This window comes from Artemia franciscana, chromosome 4, assembly GCF_032884065.1.
Source record: "Artemia franciscana chromosome 4, ASM3288406v1, whole genome shotgun sequence".
NCBI classification, from domain to species: Eukaryota; Metazoa; Arthropoda; class Branchiopoda; order Anostraca; family Artemiidae; genus Artemia; species Artemia franciscana.
The window spans coordinates 34,999,965-35,027,599 of NC_088866.1; the positions used below are offsets into that span (position 1 = coordinate 34,999,965).

At 33.0% G+C, this 27,635-nt stretch overlaps 1 protein-coding gene across 6 annotated transcripts in view; it reads right to left on the minus strand.

Moving 5' to 3' along the window:
- LOC136026350 (zinc finger-containing ubiquitin peptidase 1-like) overlaps positions 1-27,635 on the minus strand; it is a 76,924-nt gene that overhangs the window by 30,257 nt on the left and 19,032 nt on the right. For all 6 annotated transcript variants that reach the window (XM_065702864.1, XM_065702869.1, XM_065702865.1 and 3 more), the window contains exon 2: positions 14,242-15,355. In XM_065702864.1, the coding sequence (XP_065558936.1) occupies positions 14,242-15,355 (1,114 nt within the window). The remainder of the gene's footprint in view (positions 1-14,241; positions 15,356-27,635) is intronic.

The window sequence follows — 27,635 nt, forward strand, 5'->3', positions numbered from 1 at the left end:
AATCTAGGCTAGCCACTTGTGCACACAGGGTAAATCCTGCCCCTAGTGTCGGAATCTTCCCCATATGGGGTAAGTCCAACATCCCTTGTATCTCCCGACTTGTTTGAGAATAAAATACTAATCAAAAATCTTCAAAATTTCAAAGTCTTCTTCTTCTTCTTGGAATACCAAGCCTTCTGGAGTCCACATCGGTCTCCTTTTGACTTCAGGACGGTTTTCAATCTGCACGTGATGATAGGTCAGGAATAAGTCTTGCTACCATCTTTGTGATCTACTCACAGATACCATTTTGTCTTAGGAAATCAAAAATACTTTTATATAGAGGTCTTTCAGTGTTAGCTGGTAGGCTTGAGGGCAGCAAAACGTTGATATCAGGCTAGAAGTATGCCTCCCTGAAAATTCTCCTAATGTTACTTACTTCCTTCTGGATACATCGACATTCAAAAATCAGGTGGTTCAAGGATTCTGGAATAGAGTTGCAAACCTGTAATATGGATCGGCTCGTTTATGCTAAGTAAACTCTTCTTTTCTCAGGATCAAAGAGTTGTTTTTAATTCTAGAATAAAGAATATTATCCACCCTTGATGGAAATAATGATGGAATAGGCGTTTTAGTTTTGGAAGGAACTCTTCTTCTGAGTATGTCTCTGAAGGTCTGGGCCTTTAAATTGGGGTTGATTGGATTATACAAGGAGCTACCTACTAGCTGGTCTGCAATCTCATTATATTTAATGCCTTGGTGGCTAGGGATATGCTGGAACTTGACTTCAATAAGGCTATTTTGGAGACTGATTAAATGGTCTCTGATTGTCCTCAGGTCTGTATACATGGCACTCCAATGGATGTTATCAATGAGCCGAAGGGCGCCTTTGGAGTAGGAGAGCAATACTACTCTTTTGGAAGCCGGTGGGTTTATATTGATGACCTTTAAAGCATCTTTTATTGCCAATAGCTCTGCTATAAGAATAGAAGTATTATCAGGAAGTCTTGTTTTTATATCCAGTGAGTATCATGGGATAACAGATGCAGAGCAAAATGTGTCGCATTTAACTGAGCCATCAGTGTAAATTTGGAGAGAATCTGGATACAGGGTGGTCATTTTCTCATGAAAAAGCGCCTGAATTTGGATTGGCAAGTAATTTATCTTTTGCAAGGGTATTAACTCTAGTGAAAAACTTGGGGGTGACATTAGCCATCCTGGGGGGACAAGAAAATGACTGAAACAGGGTGAGTCAAGCTTCCAAGATGGGACAAGTAGGTTAAAAGTTTTCGATAACCTTATAGATGCCAAACTATGCGAGAAATCATCTTTGGCAAAAGTGAGCTTAAAAACATCGTGCTCGTAACCTATAGCTTGTATCCTGCTGTAATATTTGATGATCACCGTATTCCGTCGTTCTAAAATAGAGGGCAGACCGGTTAAGTGTTTCACTTTATTTGAGGGGCACTGAGCATGAAGCCCTAGGGCAATTTTGCTAGCCATATTTTGGATTGTTTCTAATTTGGCAAGATTATTCTTACTACATTTTCCATGATTCAATGGCATACTCAATCTTTGAACGAATAAATCCTTTTTAAAAGTCAAAGAGTGACTTGGGAATTGACCCACTTTGACCCCGCCAGTCACTTGATGATGAGCAACTTTCATGGACATGAATTTTTTAAACCGTTAATTTGATTTTACCAAGTCAGTCTTGGATCGAGGTATACTCCTCGAAATTTAGGTGCTAAAGCATACCATATTTCCGCATTGTTGACGAATAGTTTTGGTAGTGTGACGGAATTTTTGTTATGGAACATTATTGCATTTGTTTTATCCTTGGAGATAGGTAGGGATAATGCAGCAGAAAAGGCTGCTAACTCCTCTAGTTCCAAATTAATATTGTTGGCAATAATATTTATATCTCTACTTGCGGACCAAATAACTAGGTCGTCTGCAAATTCAAGCTTGGATAATAAATCGTTGCTGAACTGAAGCTCACTTAAAACTAATAAGAAAAGTAGGGGACTGAGTATGGAACCCTATGGGAGCCCAACATGCAATGCTGAAATATATGCTGGATAGCTCATTTTGCACCCTCACCTTGTAGCTTCTATCAGATAGATAATTGAAGAGGAACTTAATGACTGCATCCGGGAAATCCATCCCTTTTAGAATTTGACAAACGTGGTCAAAAGCCGATTTAAAGTCTACAAGGACTGCTATCATGATCTCACCTATGTTTATGGCATATCTTGCAACTGTTTCAAGCTGGATTTTATTATCTACAGTGTTACGCCCCTTACGAAAGCCAGACTGGGAATTAGGTAGAATTCCGATAATTTCCGTAAACCATTCTAACCTCCTATGCAGCATTTTTTCAAAAACTTTACCAAGCACAGGCAGTAGTGAGATAGGCCTGTAAGAATTGATTAGATCTTGAGCTTTACATTGCTTTCTAATTGGGATTATAATGGCCCGTTTCCATATCCTAGGAAATGTTTTTGTAGTCCGTTCGTAGTTGTATACATGGAGTAAGGCGTCATGAAAAATATCTCCTGTATCTATGATCCATTGGATGCTTGTTTCGTCTTCTCCTGATGCTGAAGAAGAATTGGACGACCTTAAAGCCGCCTTTAGCTTGAATTTGGTAGATATACATACAAGTTCCTTCCTGAAATTTGTCTTCTCGTGCAACTTGCAGACTCTAAGCCTTCCTCTATGTACTGTGAGAACTTCTTTTTGGAAATGAACGGCAAAAGCTTCGGAAATGTCTTTGTGAGTCTTTGAAGTGGTTTTCGTTGTTTTAAGGCAAGGGAGCTTTTGAGTTATAAGTTCTATTATTTCTCGCCATTCGATTTATAAACGAATGAATTTTACTTGAAGGAACATTATGGTCAATCTCGACTGAAAAGTCCTTCCAGGCCGACCGTTTGGCCTTTAAAACTGTTTTCTTCACTAAAGCTTCAGCCTTCCAAAGAGTAATGAGAGTTTCTTAGCTTGGATGCCTCTGGATGGTGTTTTTGCTTCTTTTTTTTTTACATAAGATTGCATTTTTGCAGTCTTTACTCCACCAGATTTTGTTAGATTTCTTTAACGAAGAAATGGATATTTAGTCAGAGAATTTCTTGACTGTGCTTACTGTTGCTGTTAAGAGAGTGCAACTTAGTTTTTTGGCTTTAATTTCAATATCTTCCTCTAGGTTGATAGTAGAGTAATCAGTGCTATCTAATTGGTTTTTGATGAGGATCCAGTTTGCTGTCTTTAGATTGAATCTCATTGCTGGGGGAACAGGAGTGTATTTTTCTGCATGGATTTCGATAAGGGGTGCAGTAAGGTCGGTCTAAAGATCTGGAACAAGAGAGATTTAGATTTCAGACTCGAGCAATGGTGGACCAATTTGCAAATCAATCGTTGATGAGGTATTATTCCTGATATTGTTGTAGGTGGGAAGACCATGCGGAGTTACAACTGTAAAATTGTTAGGTGATGATAAATTATTCTATGCTCTTATCCGCAATGTTGCAGTGTACACAATTTTTCCATATATTTTCCAAATTTTCCATAGCAATAAAGTCACCAAAAATTACAGTGTATTTATCTGTTGTGACATCTTCAAGCACGGTTTTAATGTCATTGCTGCCTTTAAGATTGTAAAATGATAAGACTTTTAAGGGATGTCCATCTTGGAGATTTAAAATCACACTGACCACATCGATCTCATTTGGGTACTCTCTTGGGGCTGTTGCTGAATGTGGTATATTCTTTTCCATGGGAATTGACAATCCCCCCCCCTTTCCTTCCGATTGATCTGTCCTTTCTATAAAGATGGTAGCCAGGTATAACTACTTGCCTGAGACTGTGTAAATTTGTATCCTGGAGACAGACAAGATGAATATTATGACTTTTTATGTATTCGATCAGTTCAGTTAGTTTTAAACTATTAAGGGACAGAATTTCCATTGCAAAATCTTAAAACTATCCATTGCTGGTAAATATTTCCACCGTGTTTTCTTTTGAAGACATAAATTCCGAATTATCATCACTTGTCACTGAGGGAGCATAGTCCTTCCGTAGTTTTTTTGTCTTTTCGGATGTTTCTTCCTTATGACCAGAGTAATGATGACTTGAGAAGGCCTTGGTTCTTTGTCGTATCTGGACTTGTTGTACTACTTCTTCAGAACCAGGGGGAAAGGCCACTTCATTCATTCCACCGAGTTTTTCGAATTCGGCGTTTGCTTGTCTCCAAACTTCTTGGCCTAAAAGTGTGGTAATTGCTTTCCTTGTTAGAATAGCTTTGATTTGCTCTGATCGTCCAAAGGTCGAGATGAGGTGATTTAAGGTCAAAAATGCGCCCAACTTTTGGAATTCGGAGTTATTCATTTGATCAGTAACTTCAAATGTGGGAGCTGAGTTTTTTTTTTTTATTTCCCCAGGTCTTACCTTTGGCCAACTGGGTGATTCCTGGAACATCTGCGTTATTGTTTTTACCTGTGAGGGCATTTGCATAGGAAGTACTTGCATAATGATGAGGTTGGTTGTCAGGGAATTTTTGCACCTCTTTAATTTAGGAGGGGAGGCACTCGGCTTTGGAGTCTTAGGTATTTTTGCTGCGACGAATGAGAAAGAAATGTCGTGCTCAGCTGAGATTCTCGAAACGGCTGCACGTTGATGGTGGATGGGGCATAGATCTTTTTTAAAAGCATTGTGTCCTTGGATCTTAGAGTTTATGCAATATGACACAGGAGTAGGACAGGATGTCGAGTTATGGTGGTCTTTTCCACATTTGGAGCAGGAGGGATTTATTTGCTGGAAATTGTTTTTTGGGGTGGTCATGTACATGACATTTGATGCAGTATAAGGGCTTGAAAGAGATTTTTTGCCCATATAGATATACATTAAATAAAAAAACAAGTTTTTTTAACTGAAAGTAAGGAGCGACATTAAAACTTAAAACGCACAGAAATTACTTCGCATATGAAAGAGGCTGCTTCCTCATCAACGCCCCGCTCTTTACGCTAAAGTTTGACTCTTTCTCTCAATTCTTCTTTTTAAAACAGTAAAAAACTTTAGCGTAAAGATGGGCGTTGATAAGGAAGCAGCCTCTTTCATATGCGAAGTAATTTCTGTGCGTTTTAAGTTTTAATGTCGCTCCTTACTTTCAGTTAAAAAAACTTGTTTTTTTTATTTAATTTCTGAACGTTTTTGAATCAATGCATGTTTTGATTTTGGCTCTCCGCAGAGGAATAATCAGAACGAAATTTGCATATTTTTTTTTTTTTGGCTCAATGGCTTTCTCATAATTTTGATCGAATGATTTTGAGAAAAAAGAGCGGGGGACGAAGCCTAGTTGCCCCCCGATTTTTTGGTTAATTAAAAAGGCAACTAGAACTTTTAATTTTTTACGAATCTTTTTATTGGTAAAAGATTTACGTAACTTATAAATTAGCTTACGTAAAGAACTTTTGTATTCTCATGTTTTTATTACATACTAGCTGTTGGGGTGGCGCTTCGCGCCACCCCAACACCTAGTTGGTGGGGGCGCTTCGCGCCCCCCCCCAAGCACCCCCGCGCGCGTAAGTCGTTACGCGCCATATTAGTTACGCGCCATTGTAGTTGTGTCCCTATGTCCCACCTGTGAATATAGATATATATATATATATATATATATATATATATATATATATATCTATATATATAAAAATAAGTTGTCTGTGGATGGATGGATGGATGGATGTGTGGATGGATGTGTCAGGTGACGTCACCTGAAAAAACTGGATTAGGTGACGTCAAAACTGAAAAAACTAAAAAAAGGCAAAAACTACAAAAAAAACTAAAAACTAATAAAAAAAAATAAAAAAGCTAAAAAACTAAAAAAACTATAAAGGTAAAAACCAATAAAAAACTAAAAAAAAAACTGAAAAAACTAAAAAAAGGCAAAAACTACAAAAAAAAACTAAAAACTAATAAAAAAAGTAAAAAAGCTAAAAAACTAAAAAAACTAAAAAAACTAAAAAAAGGTAAAAAACTAAAAAAAAATAAAAAATAAAAAAAAACTAAAAAAAAGGAAAAAACTGAAAAATAAGCTAAAATAAAGGTAAAAACCAATAAAAAACTAAAAAAAAAAAGGAAAAAACTAATAAATGACGACACTCAAAGAGAAAGCGACCAGGACAAAAAACTAAAAAAAAAGGCAAAAACTACAAAAAAACTAAAAACTAATAAAAAAAATAAAAAAGCTAAAAAACTAAAAAAACTAAAAAAAGGTAAAAAACTAAAAAAACTAAAAACTAAAAAAAAACTAAAAAAGGTAAAAACTAAAAGAACTAAAAAAGAAAAAAATAAATGACGACACTCAAAGAGAAAGCGACCAGGACAAAAGGAATGTTCGATTAGCAATCAACAAAGCACCGGGACACAGGGAGTATAAATGACGACCAGGACACAAGTAAAAAAAAAAATTAACAAAACTAAAAAGAAGGTAAAAACTACAAAAAAACTAAAAAGAAAAAAAAACTAAAAACTAATAAAAAAACTAAAAAATCTAAAAATCTAAATAAACTAAAAAAGAAAAAAAAAGGAAAAAAATAAAGGAGAAAAACAAAACTAAAAAACGAATGTATATACAGACCGGTACACCGGGATACAAATGACGACCGGGACACAGGGAATATAAATAACGACCGGGACACAGGGACACAACTACAACGGGGACACCGGGGGAAACAGGGGGATATAAATGACGACCGGGACAAAAAAACTAAAAAGAAATAAAAACTAAAAACTAATAAGAAAAACTAAAAAATCTAAAAATCTAAATAAGCTAAAAAAGAAAAAAAAAGGAAAAAAATAAAGGAGAAAAACAAAACTAAAAAACGAATGTATATACAGACCGGGACACCGGGATACAAATGATGACCGGGACCCGGGACACAGGGAATATAAATGACGACCGGGACACAGGGACACAACTACAACGGGGACACCGGGGGAAACAGGGGGATAACCTGACAATCTATTTATATGCAAAGACAATGGGACAGCAAAGAATGTTGTATATTCGCAAGTTTTACGTAGTTAAAACCATATATATATATATATATCTATATTCACAGGTGGGACATAGGGACACAACTACAATGGCGCGTAACTATTATGGCGCGTAACGACTTACGCGCGCGGGGGGGCTTGGGGGGGGCGCGAAGCGCCCCCACCAACTAGGTGTTGGGGTGGCGCGAAGCGCCACCCCAACAGCTAGTATATATATATATATATATATATATATATGTTTTTAACTACGTAAAACTTGCGAATATACAACATTCTTTGCTGTCCCATTGTCTGTGCATATAAATAGATTGTCAGGTTTACCGACTCTTGAACATGCAACATATAATGGTCCATGGGAAAACAATCCGTATTCAGATCTATACCTCATGATTCTAATGATTGCCCTTGAGCTTTGTTGATGGTGATTGCTAATCGACCATTCCCTGAGTCGCCATCGTCATTTATATATCCCCCTGTGCACCCCGGCGTCCCCATATTTTTTTAGTTTTCTTTTTCTCTTTTATTTTTCAGTTTTTTCATTTTTTTTTTAGTTTTTTTCTTTTTTAGTTTTTAGTTTTTTTTAGTTTTTTACCTTTTTTTAGTTTTTTTTTTAGTTTTTTAGCTTTTTTAGTTTTTTTATTAGTTTTTATTTTTTTGTAGTTTTTGCCTTTTTTTATTTTTTTCAGTTTTTTTTTAGTTATTAGATTTTTACCTTTTTTTAGTTTTTTTTAGTTTTTTAGCTTTTTTAGTTTTTTTTTCTTTTTAGTTTTTTTTGTAGTTTTTACCTTTTTTAGTTTTTTTCTTCTTTTGTATTAGTGTGAAATAATTCAGACGTCATATGCGGACAAACATTTTTTTTAGTTTTCTTTTTCTCTTTTATTTTTCAGTTTTTTCCTTTTTTTTAGTTTTTTTCTTTTTTAGTTTTTAGTTTTTTACCTTTTTTTATTTTTTTTTAGTTTTTTTAGTTTTTTAGCTTTTTTAGTTTTTTTATTAGTTTTTGTTTTTTTTTGTAGTTTTTGCCTTTTTTTATTTTTTTCAGTTTTTTTTAGTTATTAGATTTTTACCTTTTTTTAGTTTTTTTTAGTTTTTTAGCTTTTTTAGTTTTTTTTTCTTTTTAGTTTTTTTTGTAGTTTTTACCTTTTTTAGTTTTTTTCTTCTTTTGTATTAGTGTGAAATAATTCAGACGTCATATGCGGACAAACATGACGTCACCTGATCCACACACAGATCCACACACAGACAACTTATTTTTATATATATAGATATATATATATATATACTAGCTGTTGGGGTGGCGCTTCGCGCCACCCCAACACCTAGTTGGTGGGGGCGCTTCGCGCCCCCCCCAAGCCCCCCCGCGCGCGTAAGTCGTTACGCGCCATAATAGTTACGCGCCATTGTAGTTGTGTCCCTATGTCCCACCTGTGAATATAGATATATATATATATATATGGTTTTAACTACGTAAAACTTGCGAATATACAACATTCTTTGCTGTCCCATTGTCTTTGCATATAAATAGATTGTCAGGTTATCCCCCTGTTTCCCCCGGTGTCCCCGTTGTAGTTGTGTCCCTGTGTCCCGGTCGTCATTTATATTCCCTGTGTCCCGGGTCCCGGTCGTCATTTGTATCCCGGTGTCCCGGTCTGTATATACATTCGTTTTTTAGTTTTGTTTTTCTCCTTTATTTTTTTCCTTTTTTTTTCTTTTTTAGCTTATTTAGATTTTTAGATTTTTTAGTTTTTTTATTAGTTTTTAGTTTTTTTTTCTTTTTAGTTTTTTTGTCCCGGTCGTCATTTATATCCCCCTGTTTCCCCCGGTGTCCCCGTTGTAGTTGTGTCCCTGTGTCCCGGTCGTCATTTATATTCCCTGTGTCCCGGTCGTCATTTGTATCCCGGTGTACCGGAGTTGTGTCCCTGTGTCCCGGTCGTCATTTATATTCCCTGTGTCCCGGGTCCCGGTCGTCATTTGTATCCCGGTGTCCCGGTCTGTATATACATTCGTTTTTTAGTTTTGTTTTTCTCCTTTATTTTTTTCCTTTTTTTTTCTTTTTTAGCTTATTTAGATTTTTAGATTTTTTAGTTTTTTTATTAGTTTTTAGTTTTTTTTTCTTTTTAGTTTTTTTGTCCCGGTCGTCATTTATATCCCCCTGTTTCCCCCGGGTCGTCATTTATACTCCCTGTGTCCCGGTGCTTTGTTGATTGCTAATCGAACATTCCTTTTGTCCTGGTCGCTTTCTCTTTGAGTGTCGTCATTTATTTTTTTCTTTTTTAGTTCTTTTAGTTTTTACCTTTTTTAGTTTTTTTTAGTTTTTAGTTTTTTTAGTTTTTTACCTTTTTTTAGTTTTTTTAGTTTTTTTTAGTTTTTTAGCTTTTTTATTTTTTTTATTAGTTTTTAGTTTTTTTGTAGTTTTTGCCTTTTTTTTAGTTTTTTTAGTTTTTTAGCTTTTTTATTAGTTTTTAGTTTTTTTTGTAGTTTTTGCCTTTTTTTAGTTTTTTTAGTTTTTTAGCTTTTTTATTTTTTTTATTAGTTTTTAGTTTTTTTTGTAGTTTTTGCCTTTTTTTTTCTCTTTGAGTGTCGTCATTTATTAGTTTTTTTCCTTTTTTTTTTAGTTTTTTATTGGTTTTTACCTTTATTTTAGCTTATTTTTCAGTTTTTTCCTTTTTTTTAGTTTTTTTTATTTTTTATTTTTTTTAGTTTTTTACCTTTTTTAGTTTTTTTAGTTTTTTAGCTTTTTTACTTTTTTTATTAGTTTTTAGTTTTTTTTTGTAGTTTTTGCCTTTTTTTAGTTTTTTCAGTTTTTTTTTTAGTTTTTTATTGGTTTTTACCTTTATAGTTTTTTTAGTTTTTTAGCTTTTTTATTTTTTTTATTAGTTTTTAGTTTTTTTTGTAGTTTTTGCCTTTTTTTAGTTTTTTCAGTTTTGACGTCACCTGATCCAGTTTTTTCAGGTGACGTCACCTGACACATCCATCCACACATCCATCCATCCATCCATCCACAGACAACTTATTTTTATATATATAGATATATATATATATATATATATATATATATATATATATATATATATATATATATATATATATATATATATATGTTTTTAACTACGTAAAACTTGCGAATATACAACATTCTTTGCTGTCCCATTGTCTGTGCATATAAATAGATTGTCAGGTTTACCGACTCTTGAACATGCAACATATAATGGTCCATGGGAAAACAATCCGTATTCAGATCTATACCTCATGATTCTAATGATTGCCCTTGAGCTTTGTTGATGGTGATTGCTAATCGACCATTCCCTGAGTCGCCATCGTCATTTATATATCCCCCTGTGCACCCCGGCGTCCCCATATTTTTTTAGTTTTCTTTTTCTCTTTTATTTTTCAGTTTTTTCATTTTTTTTAGTTTTTTTCTTTTTTAGTTTTTAGTTTTTTTTAGTTTTTTACCTTTTTTTAGTTTTTTTTTTAGTTTTTTTTAGTTTTTTAGCTTTTTTAGTTTTTTTATTAGTTTTTATTTTTTTTGTAGTTTTTGCCTTTTTTTATTTTTTTCAGTTTTTTTTTAGTTATTAGATTTTTACATTTTTTTAGTTTTTTTTAGTTTTTTAGCTTTTTTAGTTTTTTTTTTCTTTTTAGTTTTTTTTGTAGTTTTTACCTTTTTTAGTTTTTTTCTTCTTTTGTATTAGTGTGAAATAATTCAGACGTCATATGCGGACAAACATTTTTTTTAGTTTTCTTTTTCTCTTTTATTTTTCAGTTTTTTCCTTTTTTTTAGTTTTTTTCTTTTTTAGTTTTTAGTTTTTTTAGTTTTTTACCTTTTTTTAGTTTTTTTTTAGTTTTTTTAGTTTTTTAGTTTTTTTATTAGTTTTTATTTTTTTTGTAGTTTTTGCCTTTTTTTTTTATTTTTTTCAGTTTTTTTTTAGTTATTAGATTTTTACCTTTTTTTAGTTTTTTTTAGTTTTTTAGCTTTTTTAGTTTTTTTTTTCTTTTTAGTTTTTTTTGTAGTTTTTACCTTTTTTAGTTTTTTTCTTCTTTTGTATTAGTGTGAAATAATTCAGACGTCATATGCGGACAAACATGACGTCACCTGATCCACACACAGACAACTTATTTTTATATATATAGATATGAGGGGATTCGCCCCATCGTCAGTACCTCGCTCTTTACACTAAAGCTTAAATTTTATCCCAATTCATTAAGAATGACCCCCTGAATCACAAAAGCCGTAGAATAAGTAGTTGAAATTACTGAAAATACTTTAGCGTAAAGAGCGAGGTATTAGAAGGAGGTGAGCCCCTCATATGGGTAATAATTTCTGTTTGTTTTAAGTTTTATTGCTGTTCCTTACTTCCAGCTGAAAAAGCTTTTTCACTTTTATTTTTTAATTGTTTTTTTTTAATAATGCTAGTAAATCCTGCTCTCCCTTCATGGAAATTTTCTTCTCCCATTACAAATTCTCGAAGGAAAGTTCCCCCAGCATATCCCCCTCTTCTCAACCCCTCCCCCAAACCAAAAAAATCCTCCTGAAAACGCCTGTATACTTCCCAATAACCATTACTATATGTAAGCACAGGTCAAAGTTTGTAACTTGTTGCCCCTCCCACGGGGACTGTGGGGGAGTAAGTCGTCCCCAAAAACATAGTTATAAGGTTTTTCGACTACGCTGAATAAAATGGCTATCTCAGAATTTTGATCCGTTGACTTTGGGAAAATAATTAGCGTGGGAGGGGGCCTAGGTGCCCTCCAATTTTTTCGGTCACTTAAAAAGGGCACTAGAACTTTTCATTTCCGTTAGAATGAGCCCTCTTGCAACATTCTAGGACAACTGGGTCGATACGATCACCCCTGGGGAAAAAAAACAAATAAACACGCATCCGTGACCTGCCTTCTGGCAAAAAATGCAAAATTCCACATTTTTGTAGATGGGAGCTCGAAACTTCTACAGTAGGGTTCTCTGATACGCTGAATCTGATGGTTGTGATTTTCGTTAAGATTCTATGACTTTTAGGGGGCATTTCCCCCTATTTTCTAAAATAACGCAAATTTTCTCAGGCTCGTAACTTTTGATGGGTAAGACTAAAGTTGATGAAACTTATATATTTAAAACCAGCATTAAAATGCGATTCTTTTGATGTAGCTATTGGTATCAAAATTCCATTTTTTAGAGTTTTGGTTACTATTGAGCCGGGTCGCTCCTTACTACAGTTCGTTACCACGAACTGTTTGATCATGCTTCAGCTCAGTTTTCATTACAAACAAAACTGACTAACTTGGCGCCAGGCTTTCTCCATTTCTTTTGTTAAGCCTGGTCATATTTGTGATGGTAAGAGTTCTTCCTGAAGAGTCTAATAACTCAGATTTGATTTCTTGTATTTCCAGAGAAGGACCAATCCTATATAATACATATTGGAATTTCTTTTCTCTGATGAGTTTTGCAGCTTCAATTTCTGAGTTAGTAAGCTGAATTAAACTACAATTTTGAATTACTTTATCAGCTCCCACTGCATCTTGGAAATAAAGTTTTGCTGTACCTGATTTTTGGATTTTCTGAGTAATGCGTGATCATCTACTACAAAAGGCTTTTCTTTTTAATTGATACAATATGATAATTTGGAACGATTGAGGATGGATGAAGCTCTGAATTTTTCGTTTTCTTGATGGTGACTCAATTTGCTGAATTATAACATTTCCTGGGATTGATTTTACAGATCAATTTCCTTGGTTTGCTTTTGCTTCTTTTGGGGCTTGATGGTGATTTTGGAGGTGATCGCAGCATATTCGAAGCTTACTCAGCAAGGGAAGCGTTGATCCCACTCACCTGATCCCCTCAATTTAAGGGATTTTACTCCCGGCAGGTACACTGGCGCTTGCGGCAGGTGACCAAGCCTCTTCTGCTTGCTTAGTCAGTAAACCAACACTAGGATGCAGATTCACTAGCTATTGGCTAAATTTTTAAATTCACCCAAAAGAAAATCATATTGGCTACTTTGAAGCAGCAACAGCGATAAAGAAAATTCGAAATCAGGAGATGTTGAAATCACAGGGGATATCAACAAATATATCACCAATTAAAAACACATAAGCAGAATAAAACACCAAGGTAAGCAACTATAATATGACACTTTAGGGTCCAATAATAAGGAAATTAACACACTATATTAGAAAAAATGTCTTTGACTCACAATTTCAGGCAATGATCAGTTTGTTTCACAACAACACATGGGTTTGTTGATCAACAACATTTTATCCTTCAAAATTCCTTCAGTACAAAAGGAATTGAAAATGGCGGCAATACTGAGCACTGTTGCCAAGTACCAAGCCAAACGAAGAAGCATAAGGATTGTAATTTACTACAGTTGATTGATTGGTCACTCAGCCACATAAACCAGGTGTGTTGGCGTTAACCCTGTGTCATACTTACCACAGTTCACCCTATTTTATTTTTCTATGGCTCTATTGTTTTAAATTTTCAATGTAGGATGAAAACTTTTCTATCATGTGGTAGGTGAAATTCAGCTTTCTCCTGTACAAAATTTGATTAATTGAAAAAAATGTTTGTAAACCTATTTTATAGTATTGTTTAGATTGAAAAATAGGATACACTGAGAAGGTTGCAACAACATGGAATTATAATAAATATACTTTTACTGGATAAGCAACTTTAGATCATTCTTTAAGATTAAGTATATCCAGCTCAGTGAAAGGTTAGATATCAAACTAGTGAATTCAATTATATAAGTATCTTGTCTTTTCAGTGGGAGATTGTTGCAAAATGGCATGCTTTACAGGGAACATATACCATATATTCAACAAGTGTTAATAAACCTGTTACAAAGACTTTAGGATCGTATCCAATAAAGTGATGAGAATGTATTTTATTTACACTGACAAAATCTATACAAATCGTACCTATATTATATTGAATAACTCAATGAAAAGGCTTTAATTCTGTGTACCATATATTTGTAGTGCATACAATTTTCCAAGTTAGTTATTTGAGCTATTAATCAACTTTTTACTTGGAACTCATTGAATAAGTAATATAATACTGCACAGAGCTGCCACTCTATAGAATATTCCTCAAGTTTTGGGAATTTCCGTTTTTATTTTAAACCTTAAGATCTTTACAAATGAAGCTTGGGATATTTTTAGCTCTCACTGGCAATTCTGATCACATATTATTTCATATACCTTAAATAAATTCTCAATTACCTGGCAAATCAAAACCTGCCTTCCAAGCCTTTTCAATGAATGACTGTATTCTTGATACTGAGGGGATGTCCATTCCTTCATGGCTGGATGAGAAAAGCCAGTTCTCCTGACTGTCTTGCCGAGACACTTGACATAGCCCCTCAACACAGCTTTTATAATCAGGGTTACTCACAAGACATGTTAACAGCATTTGAATATTTCTATAACCACAGCCCCATCCTGTATCTCCATAGGTTGTTGCAAAATGACTAGTTTCGTTTGCAAGATATGTTACCCATGTTGAATTGTTTTTCGCTTTTTCATTAAAGGAAGTTATCACAGAACATATTCTTTTAGTACAAGAGTGTCCATCATCTATCCCAAGTCTTTCAGATAGGCCTATGGCTACTTTCATTTCTTGGTATTCTGCAACTGACATTGTACCTAATTCAACTGCTTTTGCCATATTATTTTCACTCTGAATCTTGTAATTTCCTTTATTATCCATACCATATTGATTTTGGAGTGCATGAAATTCTTTTCTCTCTCTTTCATATTGTTTCTTCCTTTCATAAATCTGGAACTCCTTAGCTAAAAAGTAATCAACATTGCCAGGTGTAACAGGAGTACATGGAGAAACGTTGGAAAAATGCTGCTCTACATGCACTGCTAGCTGATCAGAATCCCTAAAATTATTTAGCTGACACACTGGACACACATTAATCTCTTTGCTTGAGTCAGAAAAAAGACTAGAATGGTCACTATCAACATGTAACTGGAGCAAAGCAACGTTTTCAAATGATCTATCACATATAGGACAAGCTAAAACTGGTTCTGAGTCAGAGTCATCAATAACAACCTCTGGACTTTCAAAATGGAAGATGTTGATATGCTGCTCAACTATATCTGGTTCAGCACTAAAAAAGCTGCACAATGGACAGTATATTGATGATGCGGTTGCTTCTTTTGAGCGTTTTGGGCTGTTACTTAGACCATTCAAATTTAGGCATGGCACACTTCGTTTTAATGGAGAGTCAGTAGGTATTGTTTCTGGCTTTTTAGCTTCTCTGTTTTGGCAGTACTCACCCCTATTCTCATCATTTTTCTTATGTGTATCATTTTTCTTCATTGGTTTCTGAAAAAAAAAAACGAAGGCACAAAGTTAATTGCTAGTATATGCAGGACTTGACATTTTTAAAGTACTCAAGAAGTTTTTAATCAAGTCACATCTGAAATTAAATGTATATACAATGTAACATTATATATATATATATATATATATATATATATATATATATATTTTTATATATATATATATATACTAGCTGTTGGGGTGGCGCTTCGCGCCACCCCAACACCTAGTTGGTGGGGGCGCTTCGCGCCCCCCCCAAGCCCCCCCGCGCGCGTAAGTCGTTACGCGCCATAATAGTTACGCGCCATTGTAGTTGTGTCCCTATGTCCCACCTGTGAATATAGATATATATATATATATATGGTTTTAACTACGTAAAACTTGCGAATATACAACATTCTTTGCTGTCCCATTGTCTTTGCATATAAATAGATTGTCAGGTTATCCCCCTGTTTCCCCCGGTGTCCCCGTTGTAGTTGTGTCCCTGTGTCCCGGTCGTTATTTATATTCCCTGTGTCCCGGTCGTCATTTGTATCCCGGTGTACCGGTCTGTATATACATTCGTTTTTTAGTTTTGTTTTTCTCCTTTATTTTTTTCCTTTTTTTTTCTTTTTTAGTTTATTTAGATTTTTAGATTTTTTAGTTTTTTTATTAGTTTTTAGTTTTTTTTTCTTTTTAGTTTTTTTGTAGTTTTTACCTTCTTTTTAGTTTTGTTAATTTTTTTTTTTACTTGTGTCCTGGTCGTCATTTATACTCCCTGTGTCCCGGTGCTTTGTTGATTGCTAATCGAACATTCCTTTTGTCCTGGTCGCTTTCTCTTTGAGTGTCGTCATTTATTTTTTTTCTTTTTTAGTTCTTTTAGTTTTTACCTTTTTTAGTTTTTTTTTAGTTTTTAGTTTTTTTAGTTTTTTACCTTTTTATAGTTTTTTTAGTTTTTTAGCTTTTTTATTTTTTTTATTAGTTTTTAGTTTTTTTGTAGTTTTTGCCTTTTTTTTAGTTTTTTGTCCTGGTCGCTTTCTCTTTGAGTGTCGTCATTTATTAGTTTTTTCCTTTTTTTTTTAGTTTTTTATTGGTTTTTACCTTTATTTTAGCTTATTTTTCAGTTTTTTCCTTTTTTTTAGTTTTTTTTTATTTTTTATTTTTTTTAGTTTTTTACCTTTTTTTAGTTTTTTTAGTTTTTTTAGTTTTTTAGCTTTTTTACTTTTTTTATTAGTTTTTAGTTTTTTTTTGTAGTTTTTGCCTTTTTTTAGTTTTTTCAGTTTTTTTTTTAGTTTTTTATTGGTTTTTACCTTTATAGTTTTTTTAGTTTTTTAGCTTTTTTATTTTTTTTATTAGTTTTTAGTTTTTTTTGTAGTTTTTGCCTTTTTTTAGTTTTTTCAGTTTTGACGTCACCTAATCCAGTTTTTTCAGGTGACGTCACCTGACACATCCATCCACACATCCATCCACACATCCACAGACAGACAACTTATTTTTATATATATAGATTATATTCCCTGTGTCCCGGGTCCCGGTCATCATTTGTATCCCGGTGTCCCGGTCTGTATATACATTCGTTTTTTAGTTTTGTTTTTCTCCTTTATTTTTTTCCTTTTTTTTTCTTTTTTAGCTTATTTAGATTTTTAGATTTTTTAGTTTTTTTTATTAGTTTTTAGTTTTTATTTCTTTTTAGTTTTTTTGTCCCGGTCGTCATTTATATCCCCCTGTTTCCCCCGGTGTCCCCGTTGTAGTTGTGTCCCTGTGTCCCGGTCGTTATTTATATTCCCTGTGTCCCGGTCGTCATTTGTATCCCGGTGTACCGGTCTGTATATACATTCGTTTTTTAGTTTTGTTTTTCTCCTTTATTTTTTTCCTTTTTTTTTCTTTTTTAGTTTATTTAGATTTTTAGATTTTTTAGTTTTTTTATTAGTTTTTAGTTTTTTTTTCTTTTTAGTTTTTTTGTAGTTTTTACCTTCTTTTTAGTTTTGTTAATTTTTTTTTTTACTTGTGTCCTGGTCGTCATTTATACTCCCTGTGTCCCGGTGCTTTGTTGATTGCTAATCGAACATTCCTTTTGTCCTGGTCGCTTTCTCTTTGAGTGTCGTCATTTATTTTTTTTCTTTTTTAGTTCTTTTAGTTTTTACCTTTTTTAGTTTTTTTTTAGTTTTTAGTTTTTTTAGTTTTTTACCTTTTTTTAGTTTTTTTAGTTTTTTAGCTTTTTTATTTTTTTTATTAGTTTTTAGTTTTTTTGTAGTTTTTGCCTTTTTTTTTAGTTTTTTGTCCTGGTCGCTTTCTCTTTGAGTGTCGTCATTTATTAGTTTTTTCCTTTTTTTTTTTAGTTTTTTATTGGTTTTTACCTTTATTTTAGCTTATTTTTCAGTTTTTTCCTTTTTTTTAGTTTTTTTTTATTTTTTATTTTTTTTAGTTTTTTACCTTTTTTTAGTTTTTTTAGTTTTTTTAGTTTTTTAGCTTTTTTACTTTTTTTATTAGTTTTTAGTTTTTTTTTGTAGTTTTTGCCTTTTTTTAGTTTTTTCAGTTTTTTTTTTTAGTTTTTTATTGGTTTTTACCTTTATAGTTTTTTTAGTTTTTTAGCTTTTTTATTTTTTTTATTAGTTTTTAGTTTTTTTTGTAGTTTTTGCCTTTTTTTAGTTTTTTCAGTTTTGACGTCACCTAATCCAGTTTTTTCAGGTGACGTCACCTGACACATCCATCCACACATCCATCCATCCATCCATCCACAGACAACTTATTTTTATATATATAGATATATATATATATATATATATATATATATATATATATATATATATATATATATATATATATATATATATATATATATATATATATATATATATATATATAATAAAAACATTCATTAGCTAAACTATTTCAGAAGCACTGGATGGATACAGTTTTCTTAGCAGTGCTGATCCCAATCAAAAAGAGTTTTATTGTTCTCAGGTTTCGTTGAAACGGTTATTATAATCATCACAACAAATTAAAATATAACAGTTCAAAATAGGTTTATTTCGAACACATATACAGTGTTCATCATCAGTAGTAAAACTAAAAGACATGAATAAAAACAAACAAAATTTATACCTAATAAGCTAATTGCATATAGTTTATTGCTCTTATTTTTTTCAATGCAACAGCGGAAGCAAATCTCTTTGACCTTTTCGGTTCTGGTTCATTAGATTTATCTGAAATATCAGGTGGATAGAGGTCATAGCTCTATCGACCTGAGTAAATTATCATAAATTGAATTCAATCCAAATTCACCTGTATCTCTGTGTATGGGATTATTCTTGAATAATTTTTTTTTTTTTTTATTTCATTTGTTTCCCTGAAAATTTGCTTTAAACCTTGGTGAATAAATAATCCTAGAAGGGAACATTCTCAAACAAAATATCCAGTTAAAATTTTTTTATATTTGTTTCACTGTCAATTAAAAGGTTTCATCCCTATATTGAACTGTTATGTTTTCGTCATGAAAAGGCAGTGTGGTCTTCGAAGTTATCTATATCACTACAAATTAGGTTTAAAATACTGTTTTTTAACCAAATTAATTAGCCAAAATTAATAGATAAACTTAATTTTGGTTTAATTGGGTTTAAAAATGTTTACTGTTTTTTTTTTAACCAAATTAATTAGCCAAAATTAATAGATAAACTTATTTTTGGTTTAATTAGGTTTAAAAAAAGTTTACTGCCAAAATTAATAGTTAAACTTAATTTTGGCTTAATTAGTTTAAAAATATTTACTATTTTTTTTAAACCAAATTAATTAGCCAAAATAATAGATAAACTTCAGCCACTTAAATTCATATATCTTAAAATAATTTAAAGGTTTTTGGGCATGATCTGTCTTCAGTATCATTGTCTCCAGGCCGTCATTAAGAACATTATAGGGGACACCTGCTTCCTGTCTGCAGTTTGAGTTTTTCGCATAGGAATTGTAATCATGTTGTGTTTCTTTTTAGTACCAATAATAGACAGACTTTGGGTAGGGTAGGCCCTTATTACCTTGAATAGTATATAAGACAGAGCGCTACAGATTTATTCATGGTGTTCTACAACTCATCTAAGACTTTTCTAGCTACAATGCTAGGTGACACAACGAACCTAAAGCTTATCTTTAGCATGATAAAAATCGGTAGAGTTGTTCTCCAGATTTGCCAAGTCTTGTGATAAGTTACAAGGTATAATTAGCAGTATTGAATCCTATGGCTATTCATGGCTACTGTTCAATAAGTTACATTATTCAGGAATATCACTTCGTCAATTATAGAAACTGAAGCAATAACTGTTCAATTGACTCACGTGTGACTTACCACTCTTATGAATTTTTGGATCTCCAACTTGAGAAAGTGAAAAATCAAGACATGTTTTGGTTAACGATAGGAATTGCTTGAGGTAGACCTGTTAATGGGCTAATTTACAGCATTAAGCTGAAAACACAGCTCTCTTAAGTGCCGTCTTTCAAAAGTTTGGTTTTTACATACTGAAAAATTGTCTCTGATTCACTTTTATGTGGAAGTGTTATTTCTCTATTAAAGAAAGGGAAGATATAAAGTCACATACTTAGTAAATGCTAACTAGTGCTGCTTGTACTCTATTTGATTGATTTGGATATGTGTTTCTCACATCTACTAAAGAAATTGTTATTTATGAGACTAATCAATGTGTCAGCGTGATCCACCATGTTTTAATGCAGCTTATTAAGGAAGCTACTCGGAATTATTACAGATTCATTTTTTTTCCTTTTTTACATCTATAGCACTCATACATACTTTCAGATATACTCAAACTTGCTATGTCCCTGTCAAAATGGTGTATACCAGTTAAGGATAGGGTTAGACGGAGGGAGAATTCTCTTTCCTCACATCTTTAATGATTTGATTGGCAATGTTTTGGCTAGTACACATAGTTCTTGCAATTTGGGATTCACTGCTGTATCATTTCTTTCTTATGTTAATGACTTGATTCTTACCAGTCAAACTGAGTTTGGTGTGTTCTGGTCAATGTGTGGCCATAGCATTTGTAAATATTGGATTACTGATAGACATTGATAACTCGGAATACCTAACTTTTAATGTAATTGGTTCATCTGATCCTTTGAATGATAGCTCGTTTTGCATCATTACTTCATATTACAGCACCTCTTAGTTGTAGCAACAATTATCAACAGTAGTTTGGGGTTGACTTCAATAACAGTAAGACAAGGGTGAATGACTTTACCCATGGGGAATCCAAACACTGTTGGGTTTCTCAATGTATTTCTAGCTACATTAGATGTGCTATGATATTAGGTTTTTATGTTTATTAAATTCAGGTTATCATCCCTGAAAAAAGAAGTATTTGTAGGGAAATATAAAGCCCAAATTTAAATTCAAGCACTCCAGCTGGAGTTATTGAAGTATTCTTTAAATGATAAGAACAATAATTACTACCATCATTAATGCACAATGTTAAGTTTGAATTGCTCTAATCAACACAAATTGAGCTGAAAGATTTAAGGATTAGCTCACTTCTTTAAAATCATTATTAACCATTTCACTAGCAAGTAAAAAAGTGTACTAAGGTTATTGCTAATTTCTACTAGCATGCTGAGAGAACTTACTAGCATTAGAATTAGAAAAGGCATTGGTTGCTATTATTATCACAGGCAGACTTCATAAGAGGTGAAATGAAACATTAAGGAATGACTATATACCCAAAATTAGGGCACAGGAATGTTTTTTTAAGCTCATATCTCCTCCCCTTATTTCCTCTAGGATACCAAGTTTTCATGAGCTTAGAAATGTTTTTCAAGATTCTATGCCAAGGCCTAGGGAAAACAGAAAAAAACCGTTCATCTCTTATTTCTTTCTTGTCAGCATAACTTTACTGACATGTGTTATAAGAGCCCTTAGTTTATTCCAAGTTTTTTGGTTTAGGGCTGAATTATTTACTACTTTCTATAGATATTTTGCATACATCTTTTAGAACAAAATTATATTGAAAAAAAATGAACTTTCAAACTAATTTTGATCAACCAAACAAAGTCAGCTTTCAAAGCACCCATGACAACATAAAACTAAGTAATAAGGTAAGATAGTGCATCAGTCTAATAATAAGTAATTTAGGCTATATGTTTGTCAATTAGATAGGAAAAGTTAATGTCTATTGGCAAATATTTTAGGAATGATACAAGTCAGTAGGCCTAAGCTAAAGCATTTTAAAGTAGTTTTCAGAATATGATGTTTTTCCTTTTGGAGAGTGGAAATCTCAAACTGATACCTGGATTTGTGAGCGAACAATTATTTCATTTTGAAAAGCATAAAAATGGCATAAAGTAGCATAGTGTGTTTATCTTGTCTCTACATAACTAAGGGGATCTTACTGCCTTGTTTTGGGATCCTAAATGAAACCTATTTTTAAAGACCTAGTCTAATGGTTTCTCTAGCCGAGAAATTATTTCATACACAGGTTTTGGGTAGCATTTAGCTAGTTTTAGACAGTTTGGTACTCTGAGTATTAAGAAGTTGTGATGGTACTTATCTGTTAGCCAGTACACACTCAAGAATTCGGATCTATAAAATCAGACAATAACTGGTTAATTGCTGTTTGTATACAGAGACAACCAGCTTCAGCTTAGTGGAAAACTGGATTTTAGCCATATTTTAATAAATATTTTAGTTTGTATTTTGGATAGGTTACATTTTGCATCCAGCCCTGCAATATTTAATGCCCAACTTGCCCCATTAATGTGCAAATATACAGTCCAAGTTATATATATACTATCTATCTTCCAAGCACCTCAATTTTTTCAATTCTCATACCTATAGATCCAAATTCTCAACTGTGTACTGGCTAACAGATAAGTATCATTGTGATTATTCCACTGTTCAACCTTCATCTGCCCCCTTTTTTTTTAGACATTTGAGTAGCCTAATGCATGGTCTGATCAACCATTTATTTGAAAAATGGTTCAAATGAAAGTTGGAATTTATTTTTAGGTTTTGCTAATTGTCAGGCTAGGATTTATACATAGGTCCAGTAGGCCTGGCCTTAGTGGTGCACAGTGCCAAGAGGTACAAAAAAAAACCCAAAAAACATTGACCAATTTTTTTTCTGACAAAATTAGACTGACGTAATTTATTGTCAAAGTGCCAGATGCAATTTGCTGCTGTGCTGCCTATTCACAAAAAATGATTTTAAAACAGCAAAGGAATTCTAGTTATTTATAAACTATCAGATGTGTCCCATGAATGGCAGCTGAGAGGATGGTATCCCCACTCTCTTGCATTACTTTTGGCTTATCACTCATCAGTTGCCTTCTGTTCTGGGCTTCCATTATCCCCAAATTTTTTGGGATTTCACTGTAAATCTCTGTGTCTCCCCTAAGGGCCTCCTCCCCTATTATGCAAATGTATAGCCAAAATTATATGTTTCCTCTGCATTTTTTCTTATGATACTCTTTTCTTTCAATTTAATAATCACAAACTGAAAAATTATTGACACAATCAAGAAATAGAAAAAATGCATGGGAAATATGGGGGCCTATATATTTGCATATTAAGGGGGGGGGGGGCAAAGTAAAGCACAAGGAAATCACTAAGGCTAAGAATTAATTTCTTAACATTCTTTTTTCTCAACAGGCCTAGTTGTAAATTGATACCATTATTAATAATTTTATGGATATTAAATTTTTTAATCATAGAAAATTTTGGTAAATTTTGACAAGAGCTAAAATAAAGCAGTGGCGTAATTTCACCAAAATCCTGGGGGGAGGGGGTAAAGTTGGAGCCAATTTTTCCAAACCAAGTGAAAATTACAGTAAAAACTAAAAATAAGCTGCACCATTAAGGTAGCCTACTATTTAGTACTATAAAAGTATGTGAGAGGTACTTTATAGTACTATAAAGGTAATTATGTACTAAAAAACTGGTGTTTTTGTTGATACTTGAATTGTGCAGGTCAACCTTATTTTTGACAAGATTTTTGAAAAAAATAAATTTCAGTTCAGGGGGGGGGGGCAAACTCGGGTTTGAGGTGGGAAAACCAAGGCCTAAGAAGGGAAGTTGCCTCCCCTGCCCTATAGTAAATTATGCCCTTGAAACAAAGGAATGTTCAGCAAAAAATTATCCCAAGGGAAAAATTTAGAAAAGAGGAGAGCTTCAGAAAATAATTTAGAGCATGAATTACCTCAAGCAGAGTTATGTTATAGGGAAATTGCCCCCCCCCTTCCCATCTCAAAATTTCCAAAATTCTAGTAAAACTACTTTTACACAGGCTATATCTAAAGTGCTTAGAAGTAGAAAAGCAAAAACTTCAACATCAAATTTAGAAGATAAATTGTGTCATGGGAAGAAGTTTTTTCAAATCCCCCTTCTCTCCCAATTCAAAAATTTCAAAATGCTTAGAGATGACTGACTGACTTGTCCCATCTGGCCTTGATGGTCATCTTGGGGCCACTCTCCTCACAAGCAAATGTATTTGTTGCCTATACTGTTCTCTAGTAAAAACATCAAAACCAACTTTAGAGGATAAATTTTGTTGTGGAAGATGTTTTTGAATTCCCTCTTCTGCCTCAACTCAAAAGTTTCAAAAATTCCAGTTTAAATACTTTTTATCATGGTTGCAATATTAGCTACCACCTAGTTAAGAGCAAACCCCAGTCCATAGTAACCAAAAGTTAAAAAAAAATGCCATCTGACACTGGTTTAGGAAAGGTATCTATTATTTCAGTTTGTCTTAAAAGTAAAAGTTTATTGCAAGAACAAATTTAAGCTGATTTTGAAAAAGAGCATGAAACTTGTTGAAAATGGTGTCAGATCAAAATAAAAACTGCACCACTGGAATCAACACGGTCAAAATTTTGCAATGCATTGGGTAATTAAAGTCCCCCCCCCCCCTTGAACAAGGGAAATCACTTTTTTGCATGTGTAGCACTAATGTCTTTTTTATCAGCTTAAATTAGTATAAACCACTTTGTCCATTTTGTCTGCTTTGACCATTTTGTTGCAATATGTTGCACCAGAATCATCCTCTAAATCTGGTTGATTGTTTGCCTGTCTACAAAATTTGTCTGACTTTTGTAAAAGGATGAAACACCCCATAAAAGTCAAAGATTTTTAATGAAACTCATACAGTCAGATTCAGCACATTAGAAAACCCAGTGGTTTGTTGTTCTGAGGCTCCTACCAACATGGGGGAATATCACCAGTCGGTTTATTTGTACTACTTTTTTTCAACATAGTCTATATTAGACAGACTGTGAAGTAATAATTTTTGTTTATTTTAAGTGTCAACTTTGCTCTTTACCTTCTTCTAAAAACTTTGTCTTTTAAATTAATTTTTGCCTGTTTTTAATAAAAAAAAATCATATAGAAGGCACAAAACAATAACAAGTTCAATCTTATCCTAAGGTTAAACCATGAAGTGAGAGTTTGCCCACCTTCAAAAATCTTGCACAACAAGTAGTATATGACGTGCATGGGAGAATGCTTTCAAAATAAGTTTCATGTTTCAGTCCTTGAATTCAAAAAAAAAGGTTAAGAAAAGAGTATATCATTTTGTAGCCAAAAGTTAGAAGCCACACTAGCACAAGAAGCAAATACACTTAGTAGAATTTATATGCAAAGGCTTTCAAGAGGGATTTACAGAGGAAAAGGGTTAACAAAAACATGGTTATTCAATGGCAGTAAAAAATCTATGATTTTTTACTCACCCCCTAGCCTTTTGTCAGAGTTCAAAGTGGGTAACTAATTATTCAGTATTAGGTTTTTGACCATGCTGAAGACTTTGTTTTTATATTTAATCTTCATCCATTTCTAATTTAGATTTAATGCAGAAGCAACACTACCATGGCCTATTTTATTTTCATTATGCAGGGGGTACCCCCCCCCTATAAAAATTAAATTTTGTTTGTTTTAAGTTTTAATGTTAATCCTTACTTCTAGTTGATCTTTTTTTATTGAATTCATGACAGTTTTCATATAATGCCTGAAAATCCCTTTCCCCTTGTAAAATTTCTCCTGGAAAGTTCCCCCAGAAACTTTTCTTTCCATGGTAAACTCTTACTCAATGATAGGGTCATGTCATCACCAAAAATATAGTTAATGGACTTTTCATCTATGCTGAAAAATTGGCTATCTCAAAATTCTGATGGGGCAACTTTAGGGAAAGGAGGCCTCTTGGGGAGGAGGTTAGCTGCCTTCCAATCCTTTTGGTCCTATACAAAGGGCAGTAGCAATTTTAACTTCCATTCAAATGAGCCATTAAACACTCTTTATGATGCTCAGGTAACCTGTTACCCCTGTTAAAAAAAAGATAAAAAAGACATCAGTGCTACCTATGCAGAAAGTGATTTTCTTTGTTGTTCAAGGTGGGGGATTGGCCATGTTGATTCCCACAGTGCAAATTTTATTTTGAAGTGACACCATTTTTGAGGAATCTTAAGTTCTTCTTCAAAATCATTGTAAATTTGTTTTGGCATTAAACTTCTACTTTCAAGACAAACTGAAATAATAGTTACCTTTTCTGAATCAGTGTCAGATGGCCATTTTTAACAAGGCAATTTTTTTCTGAACTTATTTTTTAACTTTCGGTTACTATGGGGAGTGGTTTAAATAACTCAAGCATCAACAGAAAAAGATCAGATTTTTTTTTAATACATATTTACCATAATAATTTAATAATAGGCTACTAAGAAGTGCCTTTATGGTACCAAATGGCTTATTTTTTATTGTCATTTTTACTTCATTTGGGAAAATTGGCTCCAACTTTGCCCCCCCCCAAGATTTTGGCAAAATTAAAACGCTGCTTTATTTTAGTTTTTGTAAAATCCTAAAACTAATTAATCAATCAATCAATTTATTTATAACCCATCTACAAAAAAGAGGGCGGAACGCCCTTAAGATGGAGTAATAAGAGAGAGAGAAAAAAAAAAGCTACAAATATATACAAATCAAAACGAACGAACAATTAAATAAGTAATGCTGACCATGGGTGAGACACTATTGACATAGAAGAACGAAAATCATGAAGCCTTTTATCAATAATAGATGTAGGAGAAACTAGGCAGTATTTGTTCATTAAGTAACTATTTCTAGTCCAAGGAGGGTAACTGAGAAGGAATTTAGCATAACGAAAATATACTCTACAAACAGATAGTTTCTGAGGTTCACTAAAAAACTGCCAAACTGGACAAAGAGAAAGGAGATGAGGTACAACTAGGCTATTATAAATTTTTGCAAGATTTAATTTATCAATGTGTTTAATTAGATACAATTGAAGCATAAGCAATTCTCAGTTTTTTCTTCAAATTTTCAAGGGATAATTTCACAGATTCTTTCATATTTTTCCAATAGGCATTCCAAGGTAAACTAATTTTTGAGAAAGGGGGACTTGAACATTAGGTAAAGATAAAAAAAATAGGGCCATTTGTCTTTTTAAAATTGAAAGCTACAACAGCAGTTTTTCAACATTGAAAGAAAGCCCAATATTTTTATGTTCATTGTGAAGCTGATTAAACGCGTTTTCACATCCACTAAAAGTATGGCTTAGATTCAAAACGTCATCTGTAAAAGTTATTAAAGACAAGTTAAATCCATGGTGAATACAACTAAAATCAATAGAATTTTGGGCATTTAAAACAGAGTTATTAAATAAAGAAGGTGAGGTAAGGCCCCCTTGACGGACTCCTTTCAAAATATCAAAAAGGGAAGATCCCCCCTTTAACTTCGCCTTAAGGTGATGGTACATATACAGAAGGCACTTTACTATAAAAAAATTTACCCCCCTTTTATACGCTTCAAATAAAACTTGGGCAAAAATGCAAGAGTCGAAAGCATGAGCAACATCTAAAGCACAAAGGATAATATGGAATCTACTTCTTTCTGCATCAGCAAGAACATTCATTAAAGCAAAAAGGGCATGCTCCCAGCTAATACCTTTTTGGTTACCAAACTGGTGGGGTGGGACATAACATTTAGAAACAATTTCATCCAAAATAACTGACTCAAACAATTTAAAAATAGTACAAGAAACTGTTATAGGTCGGAACAAATTACACGTAGTAAAATCCTTTTTGTCTTTTTTCAGGATAGGGTTATTTGACCAACTGTAAATTGATAAGGAAAGACTCCGTTTTCAATAGACATTTGAAAAAGTAGAGATAAATGATTCAAATTTTGACTTTGATGAGTAGGATCAGGAGAAGAAAACTCATGCTTAAAATAATTTATCCACTCAGGCTCAGGAATATTATTTGCACTAATGTGTTTACAACGGCATTCAAATTTTTTCCAGAGCTT